Genomic DNA, 25,857 nt, shown 5'->3' on the forward strand with positions numbered 1-25,857 from the left:
TTATAACTGCCTATCAATACATGATGATAAACATTTTGTCTGGACCACATGATTGAGCAAAGGTTATTGTTAACCAAGTGAAAAAGATCTATGATAAAGCAAGTGTTCCATCAACTTATGTCAGCAGTACTGTTGTTTGAGTGAAGAGACTTATGTCACTTATGCATGACAAAAGATCATTTTCATCCCAGTATGAGTGTAAGTCATTCCACTACTGGTACTTTATACAAAAACCTACGCCCACACTTACACCCAGTGTGGGTATTAGTTTTTACATAAAATACCAGCAGTGGAATGGGATTTTTTGGTTGATCAGATTACAAGTAGAAATTGCATCATTGGTAAAATTGACACCGCCACAACATTTAAGCTTGCAAGGAAGGAAAAAATAAATAATTCAAAAATGCTTAACCAAAAAGGGCTGATGAGTATTACAATGGTGATAAGGATGATAAAGCAAAAGACAAAAAAGATCACAAGGACATGTTGAATGGTGGTGATAGCATGTTCTTATGTGACAAGTCCATTGATGATTCACAGTCTCTACAAGATAGATGCAACTATCCAGAACTATGTAAGGCTCTTGATAAATGCAAGATCAGTAACAGACAAGCTTGTATGATTACAAATGCAGTATTGAAAGATCTGAATCTCCTAACACCAGAGAATACAATTGACCCTAACAAAATAAAGAAGCAAATGAAGTTTTGGAGAGAGCAAGAGATTAAGTTGCATCCCACTTGTTGAATTTTTTATCATTTCTGGAAAGGTTGTTGATATTACTGAGGTGGTCTAGAATAATCTCAGCACAGATCAACAATTTCCTCTGAAAACATGTATAACTGTGCAGATAGAACATGATTCAAGTCAGTATGCACCATTTCTAGAGTGTAGCCAACCAGGTAATATAAATCATGCTAGATGGCTCATTAAAGCTTAGGAGTCTTACATTTATATATTTCACAGACAGTTGCATCAAAAAAACATTGTAGAGACTAGTATGTTTCATAGTTAATGTGTATGGCTCTAGATGGTTCCATATAAAATATGTTAAGATTGATCAAAAAATTTATTTTTCTTTATGAAGCAGTGCCAGCAACTCAATGAGCCAAATCAAGATATTGTGTTTCCATTTAATAAGCCAAATCAAGATATTATGTTTTTTGCTCATCCTGAACATATGAAATTAAGCTGCAACATATTTTAACATGATTGATTGGGACAATTGCCAGGTAACACAGTCTCCTCGCTGTCACATGCATCCAGCAATGATCTTAAGACATTTTAGCAACTTATTCTACCAACATTTCTATGTTGAATGGATAATTAAAGATGTTTCAGCATCTAGTTCAAAAGTCTATGGGTATAAATCTGGACATGCAATTGTATTGTTGGGCAAGGAGGCTAGACTTGAACTTCCTAAAGTGGATACCAAAGCTCATTTCAATTAACAAGTACATCTTCCTTATTACTTGAATAGCTTGTCTAAACAGTGTTCTTAGCTAATTTCTATTGGAGAAAAGTTTTGATACACTCATTGACTGTCAGAAATGTTTGTGCATTTTTGAGATTCTTAGACTTTTGCAATAATAACACCATTCTATAACTAAAAGTAGGCAAGTGTTTATATTTAATAAAAAAATTAAATTAATACTTTTTTTTAAAACATTGAATTATGTAACAACTTTTTAACAGTGTTTCATTACTGCAACCAAATATTTATTACAATTCAGCCCACTCTAATATATATATATATATATATATATATATATATATATATATATATATATATATATATATATATATATATATATATATATATATATATATATATATATATATATATATATATATGTATAGTATTATGTAATGTATTATTAGAGAACAGCCTAAAAATTTACTAAATTAATTGCAGAAACCTTACATACAACACCAAAAACACATTTTCTTATTACTTACTTGTTAAGTGTACATTATGCAAATAATAATTTTAATAGTTACCATACTTTGGTAACTAAAAATGACTGAATACATGTAAATGAGATACTCTCACATTCTCAGTAAGTATAAATAAACTATATACAAACTTAAATAACATTTTACTCGATTATATACTTCATTTTTGCAAAGCTTAGTTTTGTTTACCTAGTTTCCGTGATGGAATACAGTATAAATTATTTAAGAGTAATTGAGAAAGACGTTAAAACTGCGCAAACATTGTCTCACTTATCTTCATTTGTTTTTTAAAACCTCTCAAAAGTAGAGATAAGGTATCGAGTCAAGACATAGCAACTCAAATATTACCATCTTGTTAGTGATAGGTTTTATTTTTATTTTAAAAGGCTTTTAAGCTTTTAAAGCTTATTCGAGGAATGCTGACATCTAGACGCTAGAGAGTATAAATGTCACGAGATTTATGATCAGACCCACACAACCGCATGTCAACGAAGTACTAGGCCAACTAGGCTTCTTTCAGTTTTTTATGAGTCACACGATAACCAATGAAAAAGGTCGGATATTAAATAGGTCACGCACAAGACAGCGGACGAAGACAACACTATGATGCTGAAAAATATAAATCAGAGATTTAGTTGAATGATTCTTTAATCAAAGTTAATGATATACTGGATTTCTATAAAATATCCTCAATGAAAGAAAACTTATCCAAACTTTTTGGAAAACCAGTTGAAATAAATAAAAACCTGAAGGATTTATCTCCTTTATACCCAGCATATCTCATATAAACTCTGCAATTTATTTGACAGCTTCTTAACACAGTATAAATGGAGTATACAACAAATATTGAACATATATATATATATATATATATATATATATATATATATATATATATATATATATATATATATATATATATATATATATATATATATATATATATATATATATATATATATATATATATATATATATATATATATAATATATATATATATATATTATATATATATATATATATATATATATATATATACAGTGGCGGCCGGTGACATTAAACTTTGGTGGGGCCAGCAAATATTAACCGAAAAATATCGCAACGATTTGCTGTCAGCGTAATTGATACTTCGGTGTTTGTTAGAAAGTCTTTGGTCGCTAGCGTTTTTCGATTGGTTGACAGAGTTAAGCGCTAGCATACTCCCAAAATAAAGCATAAGTATTTAATGGCATTGAATTGAACCTTCGTAAAAAGCAGTAAAAGCTGCCCTGAAAGTGCTGCATATTATAATTTGAACAGATTTTAATATTACTTCTTTAGATTTTTTATTTATTTTAATTTTATGGTAAAAACTTTTAGTTAGTTAGAAGTAAGTCACAAATATAAAAAGTTACGATTAACACTATAATTTTTATAAAGGTATAATATCTCTTGAAATAAAGAATGATGTTAAAAACAAAGATTTAAGCATATTATTTATACAAATATTCTGCTCTTCTCTGTTTCATAAGAGAAAACATTTCGATTACTTTTTGATTAAACTGATCAATATCCTGTAAATAATCTTTATGTATTGATAGTACAGCTTATGCATTCAACCGATCTTGACCTGTGGAATTTCTTAAAAGTGTCTTAACTCTTTTTAAAGTACTAAAACACCGTTCAGCATCAGCTGTAGACACAGGTGTGACCAAAACAATCTCTATTAACTTTGATACTTCAGAAAATGTTTCAATCAGGTTATTTTTATGCATAAATTGGGATAGGGCATTAATATTGCCAACATCACTAAAAAAAGCATTTTCATACAAAACGGTTAATTCGGACATCAACTTAACTTCACTCAGCATTGGATAGTTTGTTAGAATATTTTTTATAAGATTCCGAGGAAAATGTTGTCTGTTAAAATTGAAATTTTTCGGATCCAAAATTGAAAATGATTTAAATATTTCAATGCTTCTAAACCTGTCGCTAATTTCGAAAATAACTTTATCACAAGCATCTTTAGCATCTTCTATTAGTAGTTCAATTGATGTGTTTCGTTTCATTTGGTTTTCAGGTATTTCTTTGCAATCGTTAAGAATCGATCCAGGAACTTCATCAGTGATGCTATTTCGCACAAAATTTATGGATAACTCAAATTTTTCAAAAGCTTCCTTGATTGTAATAGTGTTGCTGTTACTTGATTGCAATATATTGTAAAGTACATCAACATGTTTTAAAATTGAATAAAAGAAAGATAAAAAAAAGTTGAACTCTAAATCTTCCAAACATTTTTTGAACCCAACAGATTGCCACACGCTTGTATCATCCCATCCTTCATCGTTTATGATTTTATTAAAACAATCCACAATCTTTGTTTTGTTTTCTTTTATGCAAGTAACTATTTTTGAACGAAAATTCCATCGTGTTTCGCAAACTCTTGGTATCTGCTTAAAAGAAATTTCGCGAAGTAAATCATTTCGTTTTGGCGAGGACGTAAAGAACACGCCAAATCCACTTAAAGTAGAAAAAAATGTTCTTACTCGCTTATTCGACGAACAAACTTTTTTCAAAACTAAATTTAATTGGTGTGCATAGCAGTGAACATAATGGGCATTTAGGTAAACTTCTTTCATGAGACTTTGGACTCCATTCCTTGATCCGCTCATAACTGCTGCACCATCATAAGCCTGTGCAATTAATTTTTCTTTCAGACCAAAACAATCCAATTCTTCTTTTAATACATTTGTAAGACCCATAGCAGTTCTATCATTAACATCAATAAATGCTATAAATCTTTCAACTGGTTGATAACCTTTTAAATAACGCAAAATAATGACGAACTGAGAACGACAAGATACATCAGTTGTTTCATCTGCTTGCAAGGAAACAAATCTTGCTTTATCAATCTCACGTTTAATTTCTTCTATGTATACTTTATACATACATTCTAAAATGTCATTTTGGTTTGTTTTCGAAGTATTTTTTGTTATTTTTGAATTTTTAAGATTATCGCTAAACACACTATCTAATGTAGCTGTGTATGAAACCATATCTAAAAATACCCCTCGATTATTTGAGTCAATAGTTTCGTCATGTCCTCTTAAGGGCAATTCGTGTACACCACAAAATTTTATACAATCTATAATCCTCGATAATGTTTGTCTGTTTTTGTCAACTAATTCATTATGTTTTTTTATGCTAAGACTGTATCCAGCATCAATTGTCGATAAAATATTTGTCTTTCCGAGCATTTGAAACTGCAACGAATTATTTATATGTGTTTTACTGGATTCGTGTTTTTGTATTCGCTCAGAGAGATGTTTCATATCTTTACAGCCATTTTCTGTCCACAAGCTCTCGCCACCAAACAAAACACAATAAAAACAAAACAACGAATTTTTTTCATCACTCACACTTAACCATGATTTTTTTTCAAACCATGCTACACAAAATGTTCGTGTTTTTTTACCATCAACTTGAGTTATACGAACACCTTTTGGTTGGTATGCCCCAAGATTTTTGATTTCTAGTTTTTCTTGAAGGCCCAATGACGAGAAACGTTTAGCTAACAAACTATCAATTTTGTTCATGTTAAATTATCTTATTGATGAACCTAAGTTATTGTAATAAGATAACTTTAAACTATATTGTAACTAGAATATGACTTTCGCATGGTTTAAAAATTTTTATCAACAGTAGTTCAGTCAAGAAGGGCACTTAATCTTAATTAACACTCGATAACATAATAAAGAATGTAACATTACATATACATTTAACTATCTCTGATTAATATTACATGTTAATCAGAGATTAACATGTAATTCACATAACGTTTTCTGAGAATGACGAAAAGGTCAAGAAAAACAGAAAAGATACATTAAAAAATTTTTAAACATGTTTTTTAAAGGATTTTTTCATAATGCAACACATATTTTTTTTAATTAAATACATATTTTTCATACTTAATTAAATCCATAATTCTTAAATACAACATTTACAATGTCAGTCATAAATAATAGTAAACTTCTCAAGATTATTTACATTGTCAAAGATGCTTTAACGATTTTATGTAATAAAAATAAAAACTTCATATCTGTTTGTAAGCATACACAACAATACATGAATATTTTTACAGTTTAAGTTCTTTGGCTTTAGCTTTAACCACCCCCCCCCCCCCCAAAAAAAAAAAAAAAATTTCAATAAAATATTCTGATTATTTTATTTCGATGGTAACAGTCAATGTCCAACATTTTTAAATAATCTAAACTTTGAATATATTTTCAATTAGTGCCTTTTTGGAAGCAGCAATTGTTGAAGTTGTATTATGAAATGTAACAGTACCACCAGTGGTAGAGTTTTTGTAATTGAAAAAAAAAAAGTTATTTATATCTTCTGTTGTTTAGCTGTTTGTAAGTTTGTTGTATCAAACTAATAATAATATTGACTAATTTTAATCTTTACTTGAAAATCTAGTCTTTAAAACTTGTGTTTAATGCTTATCATCATGGTTGATATTGGCTCTGGTTCAGTGTCAACCTAATTGGCAACTTAAAAGGTAGAATGACTAAACTGCCACCAAAAAATGTAAATAATTTTCAATGACTGATTCATTATGCAACAAAATATAATACATAAACTATTTGAAAAAAATAAACTTTAGCAATCCCTCATTGAGAAAAGAACAAGAATTTCAAAAGTGCAAACAGTTTGTAGCTCTTATTATATTCGTAGAAATGGCTAAGCTTTCTCGAGTCACAATATATAAACTTGCTAAACAATACACAAACCAAGATCATTATTAATATGGTTGAGTCACAATTTTTTTCCATGTAAAAAAAAAAAAAGAAAACAAGCTTTAAAATTTTTAAAAATAAATAAAACAATATATGCCTGAAAATTCTAGTTCACTAAACAAAATTATAAAATGTACAAGATAGTTGATTATAAAAGAAATGCAAAACTTTTCCATGATATTTTAAAATCAATTTTCCAAACTAATCAATGAACTTATAATTTTTATTATTCCTGTTTATAATTATAGAATAAAATGACTTGTCCTAGAAGATCTAGTTTCAGAAAATTATTAAAAATTAATTTCTTTCACCTAACTGTCTCCTAAATCTCTTTAAATGTTTATGTCAGACCAACATTTATACCAGTAATTTCTGTTACATTATTTTAAATATCATGTTTGCCATGTTTTTATTCCTATTAATTTATACTCCTAATGACTTTTTGCAGCAGTAAATTCTTCCCTCTTTAAATCGAGAATTAAAAATGGTGGATGAAATTTTTGAACTTAGCGATGTTTTTAAGGTTCTTTTCTTCAAGGGCCAGTTCAATGAGGCCCTGCGCACTATGCGTCGCGCTGATAGAAAAAAAGGAAATAGCCTTATAACTAGAGAACTGTTTAACATTTTGAAGTAATTTTTTTAACAAAGCATCAATTATGAGATATTGTTTGTTTATACATATATTTATAAAAAAAAGTCCGGTCTTTTTTAAAACCGGTTTCATTCCGGTTTTTTAGTTGGTTTTTCCGGACTAATTCGATTTTTAATTAAAAAGATATAAAACCGATAGTTTTTGATATTTGAAACTCCAAGTCTGATATATCAGTTTATCTTTTTTCGGGGTTACAGGCATTTTTAGTCTCCAACTTATATTTTCATGTTAAATAAAAGGAAATACCATTATTTTATTATAAATAAAAGTAAAAAAAATACCCCAGAGGTTCCATTCCCCTCAAATGCAGAATAAATGTTCTGATGCTAAAATAGGTTTTTAACAATATGTGGCTATGAGAATAGCCTTTCTTTAAAAGTTGCTTATCAATTATAGCTGCATGGTTTAATGATGCTTCCTTGATTTCTTTTCTTAATACGAACCATTCCTCTTTGACTTCCTAAAATTACTTAACAACAAACATTAAAATTTTAAAAAATTTTTTTATTGCAATAAATAGTATAGTTTAAGATAAACACTATTTATTATAGATAAACACTATTTATTATCTATCAAATTCTAATTCTAATAATTATACATCCAAGAAAAAACTGTATTCACTGTAATAAATGTATATAATTGAAATATAATTAAAATTTTCATTCTAAACATGTCTCAGCAATCCTTATGTGGAGCAACATTTAATATTTACAACAAGCCTTTAAAAACTGCACTATGCATCACTAAGTAGAAATAGGACTTTAAACACATCTTTGAGGAAAACAAAAATATAGTGAAATTGAGTCAATTTGAGGCCAATTGATGCAAAAACATAAAAGTTTGGGATTCTTATGTTTCAACTTTTCTAACAATTAGTTGTTTTGTTTTTGTTTTTTTTGAGCATAAAAAAACATACTGTGTTGATTATGTGAAAAGATTTCAGAAATATTAGATTGGCTACCACCAGCACCTAAAATGTATCATTAATAAAATTAAACAATAACATTAAGTATTTAAATTTAAAGATACACATAGCTTTCTCCAATATTTACCTTAAGAACAGTTATCAGCTTAATCTTCTTGCCCTATAGCTTTATACCTCTTGCATTTTGTTCTTATTACAGTATAGGTACATGTCAGATGTCATAAATAAATAATTAGCTGTATCCCTAGTATTTTCAGCAAAAGAAGTTAAACATGCATGACCTACTCGTGCAGTTTTGTTGGCTTTGTTCCTGGCTTCAATGGCACTCTCAGACAAAGAATCTATTGAATACTTAAAATATTTAATAAAAGAAACACCATGAATGATCATTCAATGCAAAGACTGTGACATTGGAATGGTTTTTAAAAACTGATCATCAGAAATGAGACCAAACAGACGTTCAGATTTCTGCTTGAAAATTTTCACTCTTGCGGTTGTACTATTCATATCAATGAGCAAGTCCCTAAATAGTTTGATCATAGTGGTATTCAAATTTAAAATTCTTCCAGTTACTGGAACTTTTTTTGTTTTCAATAAATTCTTGGCTATTTTTTGCTGGAATTTTTCTTCCTTGTTTCACTGCTGGAAGTTTGCAAGCAATATTAAAAAAACCCACTCCATGCTGCATAACCACAAATGAAGACTACAAATTCCAAATTTCAATATATTCTTGTCTACATTTTTATCTTTATAATTAAACTCCTTATTATTACTCTTCCAAATTAAACTCCTTAGGACTTGCTTGGCATACATGACAGCACTGAGATGCTATATTTTTTAAAAGCATTTTTGATACTACAGCATTAAGTGTTTTACCATCATTCATTGTGGTATAAATAGTTGACAAACTTGAATTTATAACAAAAGTATTGTCATGAAGTGTAAACTTAATATTCTCTAAAGACAAAATTTTATTTTGTAAATGTTCAAACTTCTCTTGAATAAAACAAGCAGTCTTTTTGGAAAAACAAAACATAAGATGATGGGTTGCATCTGGACTGTTTGGATTACAATTTTTCCATAGTATCTTTTTTCTACTTCAACTCTCCAACAAGCATTTAAATACAGTACAAGCATTTAAATATTCACAGTGTATTCATCCACTCTTCATAGTTTCTGCATTCTGAAACTCAAATTGTTCACTCTGAACATCACCACCGACTTTGCAAATAATATATATGTTATCACGTTCCTCCAGTGCTAAAACTTTAATAGAATTATCTTCATACTCCAAAAGATACTCAAACTCTCTAGAAACTGAATGTTTGATCATATTGAAGAGACTAAATTTTACTTCAGTTTCTGAATATTTCACCTGCTCTGAGTTAAAAGTTGACGAAGAGTGATTGTAGCCATTTTGATAATTTAAAAAAACCATCGCAAGGTAAAACTGAATCAAATAAAAACTTACCGTATGTTATTGAACTACGGAATTTTCATTTACCTCACAGAATTTAGTCGGTATTTAAAGAAAACTCACAGTTGTAAAAATGATTTTTAAGCATGAGGTCACAGAGGTCGCCTCAATTTTTTTCCATGGCAGTAAAGTCGATTCGCAGTAGCTATATTTTATTCAAAAAAAACGAGGCGACCTCTGTGACCACATGCTTAAATCAATCAATGTTTAAGAAATCAAAAAATCAGCAAAAAAATGCTATTGAAAAATCTTTTTTTTCCATTTCTTGTTTTACATTCAATTAAATACATAATTATTTTAATTTAGCATAAAAGTAATATAGAAATTTAACTCTTATCATATACTTTGAAAGGATTTTAACAAAAATGCGAGTTTTTTAAAACCTTAAAAAAACCCTTAAGATGTCAAAAGTTTAAAAAAATTAAAAATAATTTTTTTTTTATAGAGAATTAAAAACTGAATGCAAAAAAAAAAACTTAAAAAGTTTAAATATGAAAAATCACTAAAAATTATGTAGAAAATCCTATTTCCGCTAAGCGATGCATAGTCCTGCGGTGCATTTTTTCGTCCCATCTGAAAGCACAACAAATTCTGCGCGCGCATCAAAAATAATATTAATATAAACATAATAAATAGGGCCAGTAAAAATCGGCCCAGCCGCTATTGGCAATGAATTAAAACAACGCTACAATACTTTGAATAAATTGCAAATAAACATATTACTTATAAATTAATATAGTTTAAAATTAGAACTAACTTAGAACTATTTATTTTTATAAAACCTGTCTGCAAATAGTTTAGGCTAATAGTTGCATATTTATATATATATATATATATATATATATATATATATATATATATATATATATATATATATATATATATATATATATACATAATTACATTACCAAATATTTTATATTTTATCTTAAATAAATATAAGTGGGGCCGGGCCCCTATGGCCCCTATTGACGAGCCGCCACTGTATATATATATATATATATATATATATATATATATATATATATATATATATATATATATATATATATATATATATATATAATTTTCAAGCGCTAAGGGTAACTTTTTTTATATCTTATATTATGTAATGCATAGTCTAAAAAGAATATTCCTTAAAATAAATATAATAACAAAACTTAAAAAAATTATACCATTAGCAATTTGACTTTGATCTCAGATAACTTGTTCTGAGCATTCCAAGTAACAATTGAACTATAAGCAATAACTGTAAGCAATAACTGGTACAAGGTCATTCCACGGCTTTAACCAATATCTCCAATAAGTCTGACAGTCTAATTTAGGTGGTATTGAAAAAGAAAAAAGATTTTTTTTTCTGATTTGAATTGACTTCAAACGCAGCAGAATAAATTAACAGCTATTATAATAGCTTCCGTTACAGCAAACAATTTTAATGTTTATTTAAAGTACGTTGTGATAGGACATAAAACTTTTTATTTGATAGAGCAGTTCATTTTTATGACCAGACAAAGGATAAACGACAAATGTGTTAAAAGTAAGTAAATTTGGTGCCCATTACGTTTTATGTAAAATATAATAGGCACCAAAATTATTCACCATAATAAATTAAATATTGATGTAAATGTACGGAAAAGTAATAATTCATATTAAATTAAAATGAGTTTTAATTAAAACAGAGTCTATTTCATAAGTGAAAGTTTAAAAACTTTTGTCTTTAAATTTTGTTTATCAATTTTGTGGTACTAAAATAGTTAAAAGATATCATGAGAACTTGCCAAAACTTTATTCACCTAAAAATAATAAGAGTACAAGCAATATGGATATAGCTGCTGTTGGACCAAAATTTAAATTTCTAATGTCCTAAGACCAGTGTAATAAGTGCACCATATTTTTTAGGAAAAAGTGTTATTTTGTAGAATAGCTTTTATTTGTTGAATGGTGCGTCCCACAAAAACAGACAATTAAACATGGAATAAATTCCATTATATACCAGTGTATCCTTTCTCGAAACACCCTTCCGTACACCGTAAAAACAGATTTTATCCTTAGGTCTAAGAATCTGTTCTTAAAACCATTCCATCATTTCTACCTAAAAAGTTACGTTTAACTTTATTCTTTACCTCTATAACTGTTTTCTTTATGTTTATATACATTTTATAATTTCTTATTTGTGTATATGTGTATATGTGAATAAATTATAATAACTATTTGGCCTATATTTTAACTTTTTTAAAAGTCTGTTTTATAAGTGTTACTTATAAATTTTTGTAAAGCTCTATTTTTATTATGTGACTAGTTTATTTCTTATGTTTTTCTCTTGTCTCTTTTCTTTATCTTATTTTAGGTCATTGTCTTATATCTTAGGTCAGTATCTTATATTTAGGTCAGTGTGTTTTATTAGTGAATTACTATTTGAAATGACCTGTGTTTTTTTTAATATCCTTAACACGAAATATATATTGATATTGCAATGATTTGTTAGGATGTTTACCGTGACGATGTTTACTGTCTTTGGAATTGTCGTAACCATAACAAATCGCAATAAACGTTGTTTCTTTGAAAGTACGCATGCGCGTTTTGTTTTAAAATAAACCTGAGTTTTAAAATCCTAATTTAAAAATACTTAAAATGCTTCTCTGAATTTTAAAATGCTAAAATGACACTTAACCACGATTATATTTATCATATGCTGTCGTAAAGTATATCAGTACAAAAAATCAAATTCATTTCTTAACTATGCCTGTACTTTGTGAAAGAAAAAGGCTGACACAAGAGGAGCTAAAGCATTTAAGGCCATATATTTTGGAGTTAAGAAAAAGAGAGCAACAAAAAAATAATGGTATTTTACAACAAATAAAACAAGAAGAGGATGACCTAATGAAAACAGAAGATTTAGAGTTAGAGGAGCTTGAAAAACAAATAAATGTATAAAAGTATACCCTTTAATGTTTATTATTTCATGAATTTAAAGTGGTGGATTTTTTGAACAGTTCTTTTTTTGTATTATACCAGTAATAAATTAAAGTACATGAGCTAGCGAAGCACCTGCTTAAAAATTATTTTTTAAGGTTGTTATTACAGGTAATAACTTTGTAACTAACTGAATAAAAAAATTGCAAATTAATATATTAATTGTCTTTAAAATTAAATCTTAAGGAGCAAGAAATACTACTGCGTACAGTTAAAAAAGATATAGAAAAAAATGAAGATCAACTTTTTCTGTTGCATAACAAGAAGCATGAGTTACTTTCTAATGTAAAAGATGTGTTAAGTCAGCAGCAGACCAAACATGATATTCAAGTATATAGCTTTACATTTTGTATAACTTCCTTTACATTTTAAAGTGTGTTTGACCTTATATGTTTTTTAATTTGACCTATTACTTTTTTTAGGTTAATAATTTTAAAATTCATAACAAACTATTTAAGTATATGGCTGACCTTTTTTTATACTTAAAATAATTTAACTTCTACCATGTTACATTTTTATGATTATGCTTTTAAGTAATTATAAACTGAAAAAACTCTTGAAACTATTTTTTGTGCATATTGCCACCTTAAAGTAAAAATATACCATCATAAATTTTTTAATTAGTAGAGGAAATGTAAAAGCAAACTTTGAAGTTTATTTTTGATAGTTGGGTTGTTATTTTTTTAAATAGAGTAAAATTTAGAGTAGTATTAAACGATGCACATTTTAAATAATAAATTTACTTGATTTAGGATTCAGCTGAAATTAAAAGTCATTTTACTGACACTCAAACAGGTATTATTTGATTTTTTCCTTAAAATAGAAACTTTGATGCTTTAAATAAATAGTCAATATCAATACAGTTGCAAAAATCTTTGTAAAATACCCTTTTTCAGACTTTCTTGGATTATATTTGTATATATTTATGTTGTGTTATATATAGTTGGTAGTGATTTTACATTCAGTGATACCAAAATGCTTTGTTATGTAGGGCTTTATTAGCAGAACTTTTCAAATTCAGCCTTATTACAACTCATTCAGATGAATATCAAAATGGCTTGCTGAGAGGCATTTAATTTTTGTTTATATCTATTTGTCATACCAAGTTTTAACTTGTAAGAATTCAGTTAATTAAAAAAAAAAAAAAAAAAATGTTTTTTACTTTTAAATTTTAACTGTAGCAAGAAACTAGTTTTCTTACTTAAAATTAATTTTTCACTTTGATAGGATTCTAAATTATTTAAATTTAGAATTCTCTTTTTTTGTATCAGTTCTCCTTTTAAAGATAGTTTTTTCAAAAAAAATTAAATGAGCAATTTTTTTTGACAAATACTTTTTATTGCCATTGCAGATAGTAGTAGAATCTAGGTTGTAAAAATGCTTTTTGGATGTTTTAATTTATTATTTATAGTTTTAATTTCTACTGTTATTAACTGAAAGAACTGTGCATTAATTATAAAATATGAATTGATGTGAATCAAGCATTTTATCTCAGCCATTTTTTTTAGCAAAAAACATATTATAATATATAGCAAGCTTACTAGCACTTACAATCGTCTCTTCAAAAATGTAAGTTGCATGATAAAATTTTAAAAAAAGAGATAAATTTCAATAAATCTTTAAAAATATTTGAGTTGTTAAAAATATTTACAATATTTAGTTTCTTTTTGTTATTGTCTCAAGCTATTGATTTTTGTTTACTGTTTCTAGGTTTAAACTTAATTCTGTAAATGGGAAGTTTGACATTGTCTTCTCTGAAGGTATTAGACCTATATTCTTGTTTAAGTTTGAAAATATATATGAAATAAATCATGAGGTTACTTTTCATGTGTTATTTAATTTTGCTATCTTTTTGCTAGGCAATTCGTTGATTTAAAATACATTTCTCTCAATATAGCTCTTCATTCAGAGGAAAATGCTGTACTAGTAAGATAAATGTTTTATTTATTATCAGGATCAAAAACCTCCAAATTGAAATAAAAGTTTTACATCTGTTAACTTAAACCCTAAACATCCCCATTCCCAGAAGCTACCTAAGAGAAATTTCATGGCATTCAAAATTTTTTTTCATGGAAATAATTTATTAACTTTTAAATAAAACTTTCATTACTTTTCTAATTCTGCAACAGTTTGTTGCAATGTGACAGAATTGTATTGTTGTCATGTTCCCTATTCTATCTGACAAATAAAGGTTACATTAAAAAATTTAGCAAGGAAAAATTTATTAAAAATTCAAGATGTAGGAAAACATCAGTTATGTTCATTTTTAAAATTTTGTTCACTACATATATGCATTATTATCTTGATATTTATTTATTGAAATATATTTATAAGTATTAGAAATGTATTTTATGTACTTACCTGCTTTTTTTTTTTATTGATGCAAATTATGACTCTTAGGGTGCCGTAAATTCAACAAGTGCAGGTCGAAGGAAGCATAAAGAAAGCAAGTCTAATGTCCTACCAAAAAATCTTAAAAATAGACGATCAACAGAAAATTTAAAATCAAATAAAGCTGCTGAATTAAGAAAAACAAGTTTATCAAAAGATATTCAAGTAAAAGACAAGGAAATTGTAAATATAAAAAATTCGAATGAAAATCAATTAAAAGCAGGTATCAAAAAGGATACACACAAAAAGCCTGGACATAAAAATATTCATGATGGTGTAAGAAAAAGTTTAGATTATAAAAACATTTTTGATGTAATTGCCCCTATGCAAACTCGACCTCAAAGTAACGACAATACACAAACTGGTTTTACTAACAGAAAAATAAAGTCAAATGTAAAAAAATCAGAAAGTGAAAATGTCCAAACAAACATTTTTTCTAACAGAGTTTCTGAAGTTGAAAAAATGGAAGGGACTAGTGTTATTACAAAAGATAAACTGGAAGCAATATATAATCAGTCCTTTCAAAATTCAAAAGATATTACTGATGTTCAATCTTCTGATATATCAGTTAAAAGGAATCCCAATGAATGTATGAGTTCTTTTCCTTTAACATTATTTGCTGTAAACTGTAAAAAAAATTTTACTATTGATTTAAGTTTACCTTAATATAGATAATGATATGCGAAAATCTCAAAGGATAGAAGAAATTCGTAAATATCAAAAAACACCAGATACTGAATACAATCCATGGGGAAAGCCAGGAGGAGGGGCCCCTTTAAAAGATGGCTGTGGAAGATTAGATAAAAAAATTACTACCTATGTAAGTTTTAAATATAGATTGCAACTTATGAAATAGTTCACCCATGTTATAAATATGAAGCATCTTTTTTTTGATGAGTGTTCATATTTCAAATATTTCTTCTAGAAAGAAGAACAAGCAAAATTAAATTTCTCAAAAAATACTCCTAGAAACAATTCTACTTCTTTAAGTTCAACTAATGAGTGAGTGGCTTTGAACAATTGCTAAAATTTAAACATTTAACTTAAATTTCACTTAAATTTTGATGTTTTTTGTTGTTGAATTTTGAAAAGTAATCTTTCACACAGTTCAGGAAATAAGAACGAGAGTTTAAGTGAAACTGACAAGAAAAGACTTCAGCTTCTTGAACATCAGGTAAATGTTTTATCTTATATAATTATTAGAATTTACTTTTTGTTAAGGGTTTTTGATTATCTTTGTAGCAAATTTTTTGTTTAATCTCAGAAAGCTGTTGAGAAGCAAATTGAAGAAAAACTTAGATTAAAAAAAATGGAGCAAGAAAGAAGGCGCCAAGAAGATTTGGAAGCTGAACTGCGTTTTTTGCGAGAACAAGAAATGTTGAAAAAGAGGCAAGAATCAGAAGATAGTAAGCAAAGCTTAAAAGAGGTATTTTGAAAATTTAAGATATTATTCATTTACTTCATAACAAAACAAGTCATGCATTAAATAGTTCTTTAGAAGAAACCAGTTCTCTAATTTAATCCCCATACTGATCAATGTTCCAAAAATGTCTTTTGACTATCTTGATAATCCCCATTGAATTCTGAGTTTCAAAAAAAGGCCAATTTTCTACTTATTTGGAAAATCCAATAAATGCTAATGAATTATAAAATTTATCTGTTTTATGTATTTTTAGGCTGAGAAAAAAAGACGACAGGAACAACTTGTCGAAAGTATACGTCAAGCTGAGCAAGAAGCTGCTAAGGTTAATCAAATATTTCTTGTTGCTTCAGTTAAAGTGTTTGTTTACTGAGCAATTAATCAAGTATATTGGTCATTATGAGCTCTCTAATATAGATGTGAGTTTACTTAACTGTTTTATTTTTATCTTAGTTGAAAAAAGAAAGGAAAAAGAAGACTACATACAAACCTCAAAGTAATTTCTTTGTATTATTGATTCTGGTTTGTTCATTACTCAAACCAACCCTATCTTTAAAAACTGTAAAAATAAGCATTAATAAACTGCTTTAATTCTTAATATTTAAATTCCTAAAACTTATCATAAAAGTTGATTTGTGATTTCAGCTGCAACTGTTGTTGAACCAGTTTTTGCAGAGCATTTTTCTGAAAAAAGAAAATCTTCTACATCCTTTTATAAACCTGGTGCTCAAGAAGATCTCCTCACTGAAACCGTAATTGGTGCGTTAAAAATGACTGATAAAGAAACTAAAAAGAAACGTCATAAAAATGTTTCTTCTTTTGAACAGCCTTTTGAATCAAAGAATCTCAAAAATCATGTTTTAGATTTAGATCTAAATCTACGTGACTCTGCTACCCATAATGATTTTAATGCAGAAAAAGACACTACTATAAAACTTAATGCAGACACACACTCCAAAATACCCTTACCAAAGCAGCATGCAAAAGGAGAACGGCAGAACGATTTAGAAAAAAACATTACTGAAACTAACCCAGAGCAAGAAGAAAGGGAATTTAATAGAATCCCAAAATTAGATTTTTTTTCGGTTCAGGAGGAAAGTGTTTCACCGGAATCAAGTCAAGAAAAGCAACAATTACGAAAAACATCTCTTGATAGATTTCCTGACTTAAACAAAGCTTATCAGGTAAGATGTTTTTGTTTTCTAATGTAAAATTAACATTGAAAAATAGATATTTTAAAAAGTAGACCAAAACAGATATAAGAAGCAAAGTCATCACGAGTGCATTATATTTACTAAGTTAAATCAAAACTTAACGAGTTTTTAATTGAATTACGTCCTTAGAACAGATAAAGATCAAATAAAATCATATGTTTAGAACCTAATTTAAACCACTACATTTTAACTGGTCATAATTTGGTTTACCTGATTAGTTTAAGTTTTATACTGGTATGTATAATTCGTTTAAGATGGGTAAAAAATCTTCCTTAAGAACGTATAAAAACGAATACATCAGTTTTAAAACATTTAATTACTCTTTTTAATTAAAAGTAGGAGGTCGACTTATTCACCGATGTATACGGTATTTATGTCATCAGATAGCATGTTATTTAAGTTAAAACTGCGCTAAAAATCATATAAACAAATGTTTATAAATATCGAGTTTTACGTGGAAGTCATTTTTTTAAAAAAAGGTCTTCTCCAACCTAACTACAAAATTTTCAATAATAGGTCAAAAAAAAGTAAATGTTTCAAATTCTCTATAAAAAAAAGCTTAACATCATAAATGTTTTTAGACAATTAAAAAACACGTGGGAAAAAAGAAACATGTTACATTTTGCCAATTTGGAGAAATATGAATTTTAAGGTTATTCTTCCAAAGGACGTAGCATTTTTAATTGCTCTTAAGTGGAGACAGGGTGATTTTTTAATTTGTTTGCATAGTCAGATCAATACTTAAAATTGCATAAAAAATAATAAAACTTCTAACATGTCTGGTTTTTTCCCCTGTGGTTTTCAATAATCAGAAAGAAACTTTCGTCCATTTCAAACAACTTTCTTGGGACCGTTTGAATCTAATGAATATCATCTATTCTTTTGCTAACAATAAATACAAAATGATCTTATTCTTGTTCATCTATTGCTACATGCCAACTGACATTAGTTTCTCTGGTCATTTTTCTTTACTTTTGGCCTACTTTGAGCCTTTATTTTTCTGCTTGGCTGTTTTTGCTGCTTGTGTTCTTTTTCTCTTCTTTTTTGTTTCCTTATTTTTACTTAGGGGTATCCAGAAGTAATGATGTAATGAGGTAAAAGAACTTAAGGGTGAGATGTTGATAAGTTTTATTTACTTAAACGTTTAAAGTATTCACCCTTATTATCTATGCATAGCTGCATTCTCTCTAGATACTTCTCGAACGATTTTAGCCATCCTTCTTTGGGTATTGCTGCGACTATCTCTTTAATCTGCTTGGACATCTTTATTGTCGGTCAGGTGTTGCTTGACTTTGCTAAAAGGCTAAATATTGCAAGGTGCTAAATCCGGAGAGTACGATGGATGTTCGATGATCGCGATGCCCTCGTTGTTCAGGTCTCGGACAATATTTGCGGTATGAGGTTTTGCGTTGTCATGCAAAATTTTTGTTTTTGGTGACATTGATGATTGCTTCTCAATGGCACTAATAATTGGCTTGAGGCAGTCTTCGATGTATGTTTAAGCACTTATGATTTTTCCCTTATCCAGGCAGTGGATCAGAAGAGAGCCTGTTGATTTAAATATGATGGTAACCATGCATTTAGACTCAAATTGTCGAGGACAATTTGAGTCTAAATGTATGGTTATGTTTGTTGGGGATTTTCCAACACCCAACCATAGTGAATTTGATTGGTTACGTCTCAAGTATATTCATGATTCGTTGCCCGTGAAAACGTCACACAGCCGCCATTTACCTTTGTTGAATTAGTTAAATTCTGCAGGCAAAAAGCTACACGCAATGCTTTCTGAGTTGTCTTAAGCTGATGGGGGACTCGGCGTAATGCGAGTTTTCGAAAATAAAGATGATTCTCTTGATGGTACCGTAAGACAACAATGTTTGGGCCTCAAGTTGATGTAAATAAATATGAGGATGACTGTTGATGAGTTGCCGTATTTTTTTTTAAAGTGCTTTTGCTTGAAAGCTTATTTCATATGCATGAAAGTTTCAAAATAAAGCTTGACACGCTTATTTTGCGTATAATTAAATGCTTTACATCAAATGATGTAATAGTTTGAGAAATTTTTTTTTTTTTAACGGAATATAAATAAAATTTTCATTACTTTTAAATACCCCTGAGTACATTTTCTACTTTTCTATCCTTTTTGTGTGCTTGTCATTTTGTTGTTTATGCTTCATCTGAAGTCATTATAAAAATTTTTCTCTATTCTTTGATAATTGTTTTGAAGGCTTGTTTTCAAGACTGGCAGTCGGATAAGGCAATGCATCACTATCTGAATTGTTTGGGTGTGGCTGTGGAAAGGAATTGTCTGAGTGTTACTATTGAAAGGAAAGTTCAACTTAGTTAACAAGTCAGTGTTAACTACATTTGAAGAGCAACAATAAGTCTACTAATTTCTTATTTTATTCCTTTTTTTGCATTGACTTTTTGATAGGCCATCTCTCAGTTGCGAAATTGACGTTTATTCAGGTTTTCAAAGTTGCAAGTAGTATCTTTGTAAAAATATAATTCTTATTATTCAAACGCTAAGTACTATTAGAAAAATTACTTATTCGTAATAATTTTTATTGGTTTTTCAATTTTGTGGTCAATTTCGTAAATCTAAATAAAAATAAAATAAACCTCGGAGAAATTAGCCATTAAATGGTCGTGGCCAGGTCCGTCGAAAGGATGAGCGAAGCTTGAGCCAACTTACTCTGGTGGGCCACTAAAGCTCAGAGACTAATGCAAAGGGGGTTGGAGGTAGTTTTCGGATCGCCACCCTCTTGAAAATATTTTTGAGGATTTAGATTTAAAATTTTTTTTGTTTTTGCGTTCGGCTAAAAAAAAGCAAACATCGGTGCATTCAGGAAATTTCAGTAGTTGTAGAATCTTGTCGTAAAAATATTCTTTGAAATCGTCAACTATTCTCAAAATAAAACATCGGTAAATCCAGAAGAGATTTACTCAGGTTAACAAGAAATCCAGGGGGTTTTAAGGTAAAAGCAATAGAGCAATTTCAAAATTCTTCATTTAGTTCCGCGCCAACCAGGATTCGCCTGTAGAACAATATCAGATATCATCTCTGTCAAGTCCACAGTCAGCTCGACAGCTTGAAATCCTCAGTCAATTACAACTGCTAAGAGAAGTAAACGCATTACCTTTAACTTTTATGTTAACAATTGCGCGTCGTTAAATTTTTGTAGCAATTGTACGTCGTTTTATTTTTAGGGATTATTAAAGAAACAATTGCAGTATTCTGACAGTTTATTCCACTAACAAATTTTTGCTTAGAATCAATTTTTAAAAAATACAAGACTATACCAATATGGTAGAGAATACTTTGAAGTATTCGCTTTGAGATAACTTTCAACAATACAAAATAAAGAGATTTGGTGATAACGGTCCTGAAGAAGATTTTACTATGATGTCAAGCTGTAAATTTTTGTAGATATTTTTTGAAATAAATACATAGAATTATTTGCTCAGTCTCTTAATTCAAATGAAACGAAACAAATTTTAAATTCTAATATTTTAATAATTTTATGACAGGAAGTATCAGATCAAATTTTCAAGTTGAATTCTTTTTATTGTGTTGTTACAAGTTCTATTAAGGCTTTTTATAATCATTTCATGTAAGCAGCTAAAAAATTTTATACTTTTAAATGTGAATTTATCTTGATGAGTAAATAGGAAAAATTAAGTTTTATGAAGCTAAACTTTAATTCGATATGACCACCCTTCAGTAAAGTTTCGTTAAATAACAAAATAAGTAAATTTGATTAAATAACGAAATAAAGCATGATTTTTGGCGTCAAAAGCCATGCCTAAAAAGAACTTTTGTAAAATTTAGATTAAACTTAAATGTCGCATCAAACTTTTTTAGGCAACCTAAGCCCAAAGTATTAAGAGCGAGAGTTTAAATTCATCCATTAAAACTTAACGCATTAAGTTTAAATTCCGCAATCCACCAGCTGTTTAAAATACTGCGATTAGGACTTATAAAAAAATACATCAGTAGTTTTGGTGAAGTTTATTTAGACAAAGTCACGGAAAACTGAATTACTAATGATCTCACAGGAACAAGATTGTCCAAAATCAATGAAAAAACTTCGATTGTTGTAAGTTGTTTCAACAGATTTAATATTTCTCAGGCAGACTCCCTCTCCTGACATGCATGCAGGATTGCCATTATTTTCACAAGTTACATGTCTGTGTTCTCGAGGCTGGTATCTGAAAGGCAAATGACAGTTAGAAAACATTGTTTTTTTTCTAAAGATATTTATCGATGACTGATAAGATAGTTAATAAATATTATAAGATAATATATATAAGATAGTTAATAAATATTATAAGATATATATATATATATATATATATATATATATATATATATATATATATATATATATATATATATATATATATATATATATATATATATATATATATATATATATATATATAAGGAAAGTGCAGGTAAAATAGACTCCAAATGAACTTGGTTCATATTTCCTAAACAATGCAAACATCATAAAAAAAATTTTTCAATAATAGACAGCTCCACTCCTTGCAAAAACAGAGAAGTTATGTTAATAGATTAATTCTTATAAGTAAATTGCTTGCCAAACAAATATTCTGCAGTGTCCATTTTGTAAATAGATATTTGCAATATGGACATGCCTTGTTTACAATATGGACATAAACGCCAAAATTAAATGCGTTACTCCAGCATAGTATCTAGAGAGTGGACGAATCTTTTTGTAAACGAACCTAAAACTTGGATTCGAAAATAATTTTTCGTACGAATTCAAAATCGATTCGAACCCCAGGATTCGAACTTTCGATTTTGAACTCAGATTCGTACAAAAGCGTATGAATCTGGGCTCGTACGTAAAGTAACAAATCCTTTTGATAAGATTCGTACGAAGATCGAACATTAACATTTTTGACTTTTTTGGATCGAACCACCGCTCCGTAATAGTATCCACATTTTACATTACAAGCAAGTCACACTACATGAAAAGCTAACAGTAAATGTTTAGCTAAATTATTCAACTTTTAAATAATAGGCAATTTTATTAGATGCCTACGAAGAAATACTTTTTAAATCAAATTGAAATGATCTTTCAAATGAAAAGAGATGTCTTCTACTCAAAATCCTATAAAAAAACTGTCAAAAATTCTCTAATATTTTTGCTATGGACTTTTTACACCTGACCTTGAAATGTTATCAATTAAAAATATTCCAAAGTAATTTTTATACTTGTAATAATCCTTGACATTTAAATATTACTGTAGCTTATCCATGTTACTCGTATTCATCCTAATTGCATTAATGTGTTCGACAGTCTCTTCCCTTAAAAAAACTTTTACTTTTAGTTTCACTATGCTCATTGACAATTGGTTAACTTAGTGACAACTAGTCAATAACCATCACGGAAATCAGTTAAATTGAAAATTACATTTGATTGTCAGTAACTGAGGATCATTTTTATAATTTTTTTTTAATGTATTTTAAAAAACTTTTTTTTAAAATGATGTAATGATGTGTTACACATTGTATCAAATAATATATTTTCGTTCTCTTTGATTTTTCGTATCTAGATATCAATTTTTCGGAGGTAAGATATGAATATTTTGGAGTTTGTACAAACTGTTTTTACAAACTCCTACAGATCATTTTGTTGCAGCTTTTTTTGCTTTGCAACGTCAACAATTTTCTATTAAGTTTAAATCTGGAGACTGTGGTGGCCAATCCAATGGTCTTATATCATTATGTTAGAACCATCTACTTGCTTTAAAAGATTTGCTTTTAGATCGCTATCCTGCTGAAATATCTAAACCAACGGCATGTTATCCTCAGCATATGGAATTAATATTTTTTCAAGGATTCAAGTCATTATGGCCTGCTGTTAAGTGAATAGGACCAACACCAGATGAGGAGAAACATCCCTACACCATGTTTCCACCATTAAATTTGACTGTTTTTTTTTTAGTGCAGAGTAGGTTAAAGGGGGAGGCACGTTGAGCATACGGGGAAAATCGGGCAACTAAATTATCTCAAAAACTATGCATCTAGTGAAAAAAATTTCTAATGGTAGAAAGATAAGGACTTGGAAGGAAAACACAATGGTCAATAATTAGTATTAAAAAAACGATCAAGTTTGATGCACGGACAATTAATTTTTTTTCCCGGAATTGTTGTAAAGCATTAGTCTGAACTACTTAAGTGTTAATATTTAATTCCTTTATTAAACTTTTGAGTTTGTTAAGCATTCTTATCGACCTTTCCTTAACTTAGTTTTTGTTTTATCAAGTCTAATCGAGGTTAGTTGGGCAGTATTAATTTAAAGATTGTGAGAACCAGAGAGTTTTTATTCAAGATGTAAGCCCTGCCCTACCTTACTGATTACTATCCGATCCAAAAATATTAAATTTAGATTCATCTGCCCAAAAAGCAGCGGTCCATTTCTTATTTGACCATGCAGAATATTTAAGGAAAACTCTTTTCTGGGTTTAACGTCGTTGTTCAGTAAAGGCACACTCCTTGTTCTTTTGCCAGTAAATTAGCTTCTACTAAACGACCTCTAATCGCACACGACGCTACAATTAACTTTAAGAAGCGTTTACAAAGCAATATAATAATTATTTGAAGAAGTGTTTAAAAGGAATATCATGATAGAATGAAAATATGACAAAAAATATACAATGTTTCTGAAAATAAATAATTGTATTAAATCTAAAAAATCTACCTGGATGGAAGAGTAACTATATATATACATTCTTTGCACATCGTTAAGGTATTTGTCGTTGCAATAATAGACTTCCCTAACAAGCATTCTTGTAATTGAAATTTTGACCCAGACGGAAAATCTGCATAGTTAATACTGGTGTCAGATGAAGATGCTCTCTTGTGTCTAACTAAAACTTGTGTGTTTTTTGAAACTTGTGTATAGTTTAACATTAGTAGCGATGAATCTGAAAACAGTAAAACAGTGTACTCTCGATCAAATAATATGCGCTATTAGTGGTTAACAGTTATTTCTAAAAATACAGCGAGAATATTTAAAAAAGAAATTGTTGTGGTATGGGCGTTCTTTATTTTTTTTTTTAAGGCAAACATTGTACAAATATTATATATATATATATATATATATATATATATATATATATATATATATATATATATATATATATATATATATATAATGCAGATCTTCATTCCACAAAGAACAGCATAAGTTATTGGTAATAAGATATTTACATAACCAAATACTTAGAACTTACTTTGACAGTTAGAATATGCTGAAACACTAGGTTTCTTTTTAAAATCGTGCTCAGGAATTTTCTGGAGCCAGTCCACTAGACGTTCTTTACTGAGAGAAGGTTTACTAAGACATGGATTTCTAAGAAAGAATTTATTTACTTTTCTTTCTTTCGTCGAAACCAGTAAAAGCACGAAAAGGATGATTATAATTTTGTTAAAAAACATCGTCTTAACTTTAAACAAACTTAAAGCACACTGACGTCAAATTGAGAAATACATTTCTTAAACATTAATTCCTTTCAACTTACCAAAAATAAAGTTTAAAAAATTAAAAAATTATTTTAGACGATTGGATTTAAGCTTTTAAGTTTTAGCGAAAGTAAAAAATTAAATTTAGTTAAGACCATGATTTAAACGTTTAGGTAGAACTACATCTTGGCAGTTTGACTAAAAATCATGCCTAAATTTAACTACTGCGTTTAAATATTTGTGAAGTAATCAATTTTTTTTCCATTTTGTTATAAAAAAACACGAAAACGCCAAGCGGCTCTTGTTTTTATATGAAAAATTTTGTCATTTGGAGTTTAGCGTATTTCATGCGTTTTAAACTTTATTCACGGAAAAAATAAAAACGAATATTTGATTATACTTACGACCGGTCCTAAGCAATAAAATACATACATTAAATTAAAAATTTAAATAATAATTCAGTTTCAACTGACAATACTAAATTTTAATACCGAAAGAATAATTTATAACGTTTAACCGACAAAACTTTCATTTGTAGATTCCCAAAATAACAATTTTAAAGTTTAATAAAT

General features: G+C 28.4%; 4 protein-coding genes across 8 annotated transcripts; 2 read left to right on the top strand and 2 right to left on the bottom strand.

Moving 5' to 3' along the window:
- Positions 1-3,543: 3,543 nt before the first annotated feature.
- LOC149891757 (zinc finger MYM-type protein 1-like) lies at positions 3,544-5,532 on the bottom strand. The gene is made up of 4 exons (XM_090077985.1): positions 4,965-5,532; positions 4,483-4,874; positions 3,923-4,113; positions 3,544-3,745 (listed from the first exon to the last, which is right to left on the bottom strand). The coding sequence occupies exons 1-4, from the start codon at positions 5,530-5,532 to the stop codon at positions 3,544-3,546; spliced, it is 1,353 nt and encodes a 450-aa protein (XP_089934111.1).
- A 6,832-nt stretch (positions 5,533-12,364) lies between these two features.
- Positions 12,365-13,943, top strand: LOC149891758 (uncharacterized). The gene is made up of 4 exons (XM_090078540.1): positions 12,365-12,717; positions 12,949-13,092; positions 13,515-13,557; positions 13,754-13,943. The coding sequence occupies exons 1-4, from the start codon at positions 12,529-12,531 to the stop codon at positions 13,762-13,764; spliced, it is 387 nt and encodes a 128-aa protein (XP_089934666.1). The 5' UTR covers positions 12,365-12,528; the 3' UTR covers positions 13,765-13,943.
- Positions 13,944-14,070: 127 nt separating this feature from the next.
- Positions 14,071-21,246, top strand: LOC145191477 (uncharacterized). Of its 5 annotated transcripts, none has more exons than XR_016449769.1 (14): positions 14,071-14,331; positions 14,473-14,522; positions 14,660-14,688; positions 15,163-15,742; positions 15,825-15,973; positions 16,079-16,155; positions 16,261-16,327; positions 16,418-16,579; positions 16,830-16,898; positions 17,027-17,069; positions 17,219-17,757; positions 20,015-20,137; positions 20,804-20,914; positions 20,998-21,246. XR_016449769.1 is itself a non-coding variant. In XM_090078537.1 (14 exons), coding segments are annotated over exons 1-14 (1,815 nt in total). In that variant the 5' UTR covers positions 14,071-14,329; the 3' UTR covers positions 21,046-21,246. The 5 variants fall into 5 exon arrangements, 3 of the variants coding, with proteins under 3 accessions (XP_089934663.1, XP_089934662.1, XP_089934665.1); XR_016449770.1 differs by lacking the exons at positions 20,015-20,137; positions 20,998-21,246 and adding exons at positions 18,854-18,897; positions 18,979-19,181 and having other exon boundaries at positions 20,804-20,906; XM_090078537.1 differs by lacking the exon at positions 20,015-20,137 and having other exon boundaries at positions 17,219-17,332; positions 17,444-17,757.
- Positions 21,247-21,784: 538 nt separating this feature from the next.
- On the bottom strand, positions 21,785-25,364 carry LOC145194491 (uncharacterized). Its single transcript, XM_090079545.1, has 3 exons — positions 25,057-25,364; positions 24,522-24,747; positions 21,785-21,999 (listed from the first exon to the last, which is right to left on the bottom strand). Exons 1-3 carry the CDS (start codon positions 25,259-25,261, stop codon positions 21,804-21,806), a joined length of 627 nt encoding a protein of 208 aa, XP_089935671.1. The 5' UTR covers positions 25,262-25,364; the 3' UTR covers positions 21,785-21,803.
- Positions 25,365-25,857: the final 493 nt, after the last annotated feature.

This window comes from Hydra viridissima, unplaced genomic scaffold (genome assembly GCF_058129835.1).
Source record: "Hydra viridissima isolate aposymbiotic clone 2 unplaced genomic scaffold, HvirCarnegie_v1 scaffold_2, whole genome shotgun sequence".
NCBI classification, from domain to species: Eukaryota; Metazoa; Cnidaria; class Hydrozoa; order Anthoathecata; family Hydridae; genus Hydra; species Hydra viridissima.

What these genes read in the sequence shown, in the direction of transcription:
- LOC149891757 (XM_090077985.1), bottom strand. Translation starts at nt 5,532, where the DNA reads ATGAACAAAATTGATAGTTTGTTAGCTAAACGTTTCTCGTCATTGGGC. An exon ending in ATACACAGCTACATTAGATA is followed by an intron (nt 4,875 to 4,964) that starts GTGTGTTTAGCG and finishes GTATGTATAAAG; the next exon opens with TATACATAGAAGAAATTAAA. An exon ending in ATTTTCGAAATTAGCGACAG is followed by an intron (nt 3,746 to 3,922) that starts GTTTAGAAGCAT and finishes TGCTTTTTTTAG; the next exon opens with TGATGTTGGCAATATTAATG.
- LOC149891758 (XM_090078540.1), top strand. Translation starts at nt 12,529, where the DNA reads ATGCCTGTACTTTGTGAAAGAAAAAGGCTGACACAAGAGGAGCTAAAG. An exon ending in AGCTTGAAAAACAAATAAAT is followed by an intron (nt 12,718 to 12,948) that starts GTATAAAAGTAT and finishes TTAAATCTTAAG; the next exon opens with GAGCAAGAAATACTACTGCG. An exon ending in AGACCAAACATGATATTCAA is followed by an intron (nt 13,093 to 13,514) that starts GTATATAGCTTT and finishes TACTTGATTTAG; the next exon opens with GATTCAGCTGAAATTAAAAG.
- LOC145191477 (XM_090078536.1), top strand. An exon ending in TTCAGCTTCTTGAACATCAG is followed by an intron (nt 16,328 to 16,417) that starts GTAAATGTTTTA and finishes GTTTAATCTCAG; the next exon opens with AAAGCTGTTGAGAAGCAAAT. An exon ending in GACTACATACAAACCTCAAA is followed by an intron (nt 17,070 to 17,218) that starts GTAATTTCTTTG and finishes TTGTGATTTCAG; the next exon opens with CTGCAACTGTTGTTGAACCA.
- LOC145194491 (XM_090079545.1), bottom strand. Translation starts at nt 25,261, where the DNA reads ATGTTTTTTAACAAAATTATAATCATCCTTTTCGTGCTTTTACTGGTT. An exon ending in AGCATATTCTAACTGTCAAA is followed by an intron (nt 24,748 to 25,056) that starts GTAAGTTCTAAG and finishes TACTGTTTTCAG; the next exon opens with ATTCATCGCTACTAATGTTA. An exon ending in ATAGTTACTCTTCCATCCAG is followed by an intron (nt 22,000 to 24,521) that starts GTAGATTTTTTA and finishes TTTGCCTTTCAG; the next exon opens with ATACCAGCCTCGAGAACACA.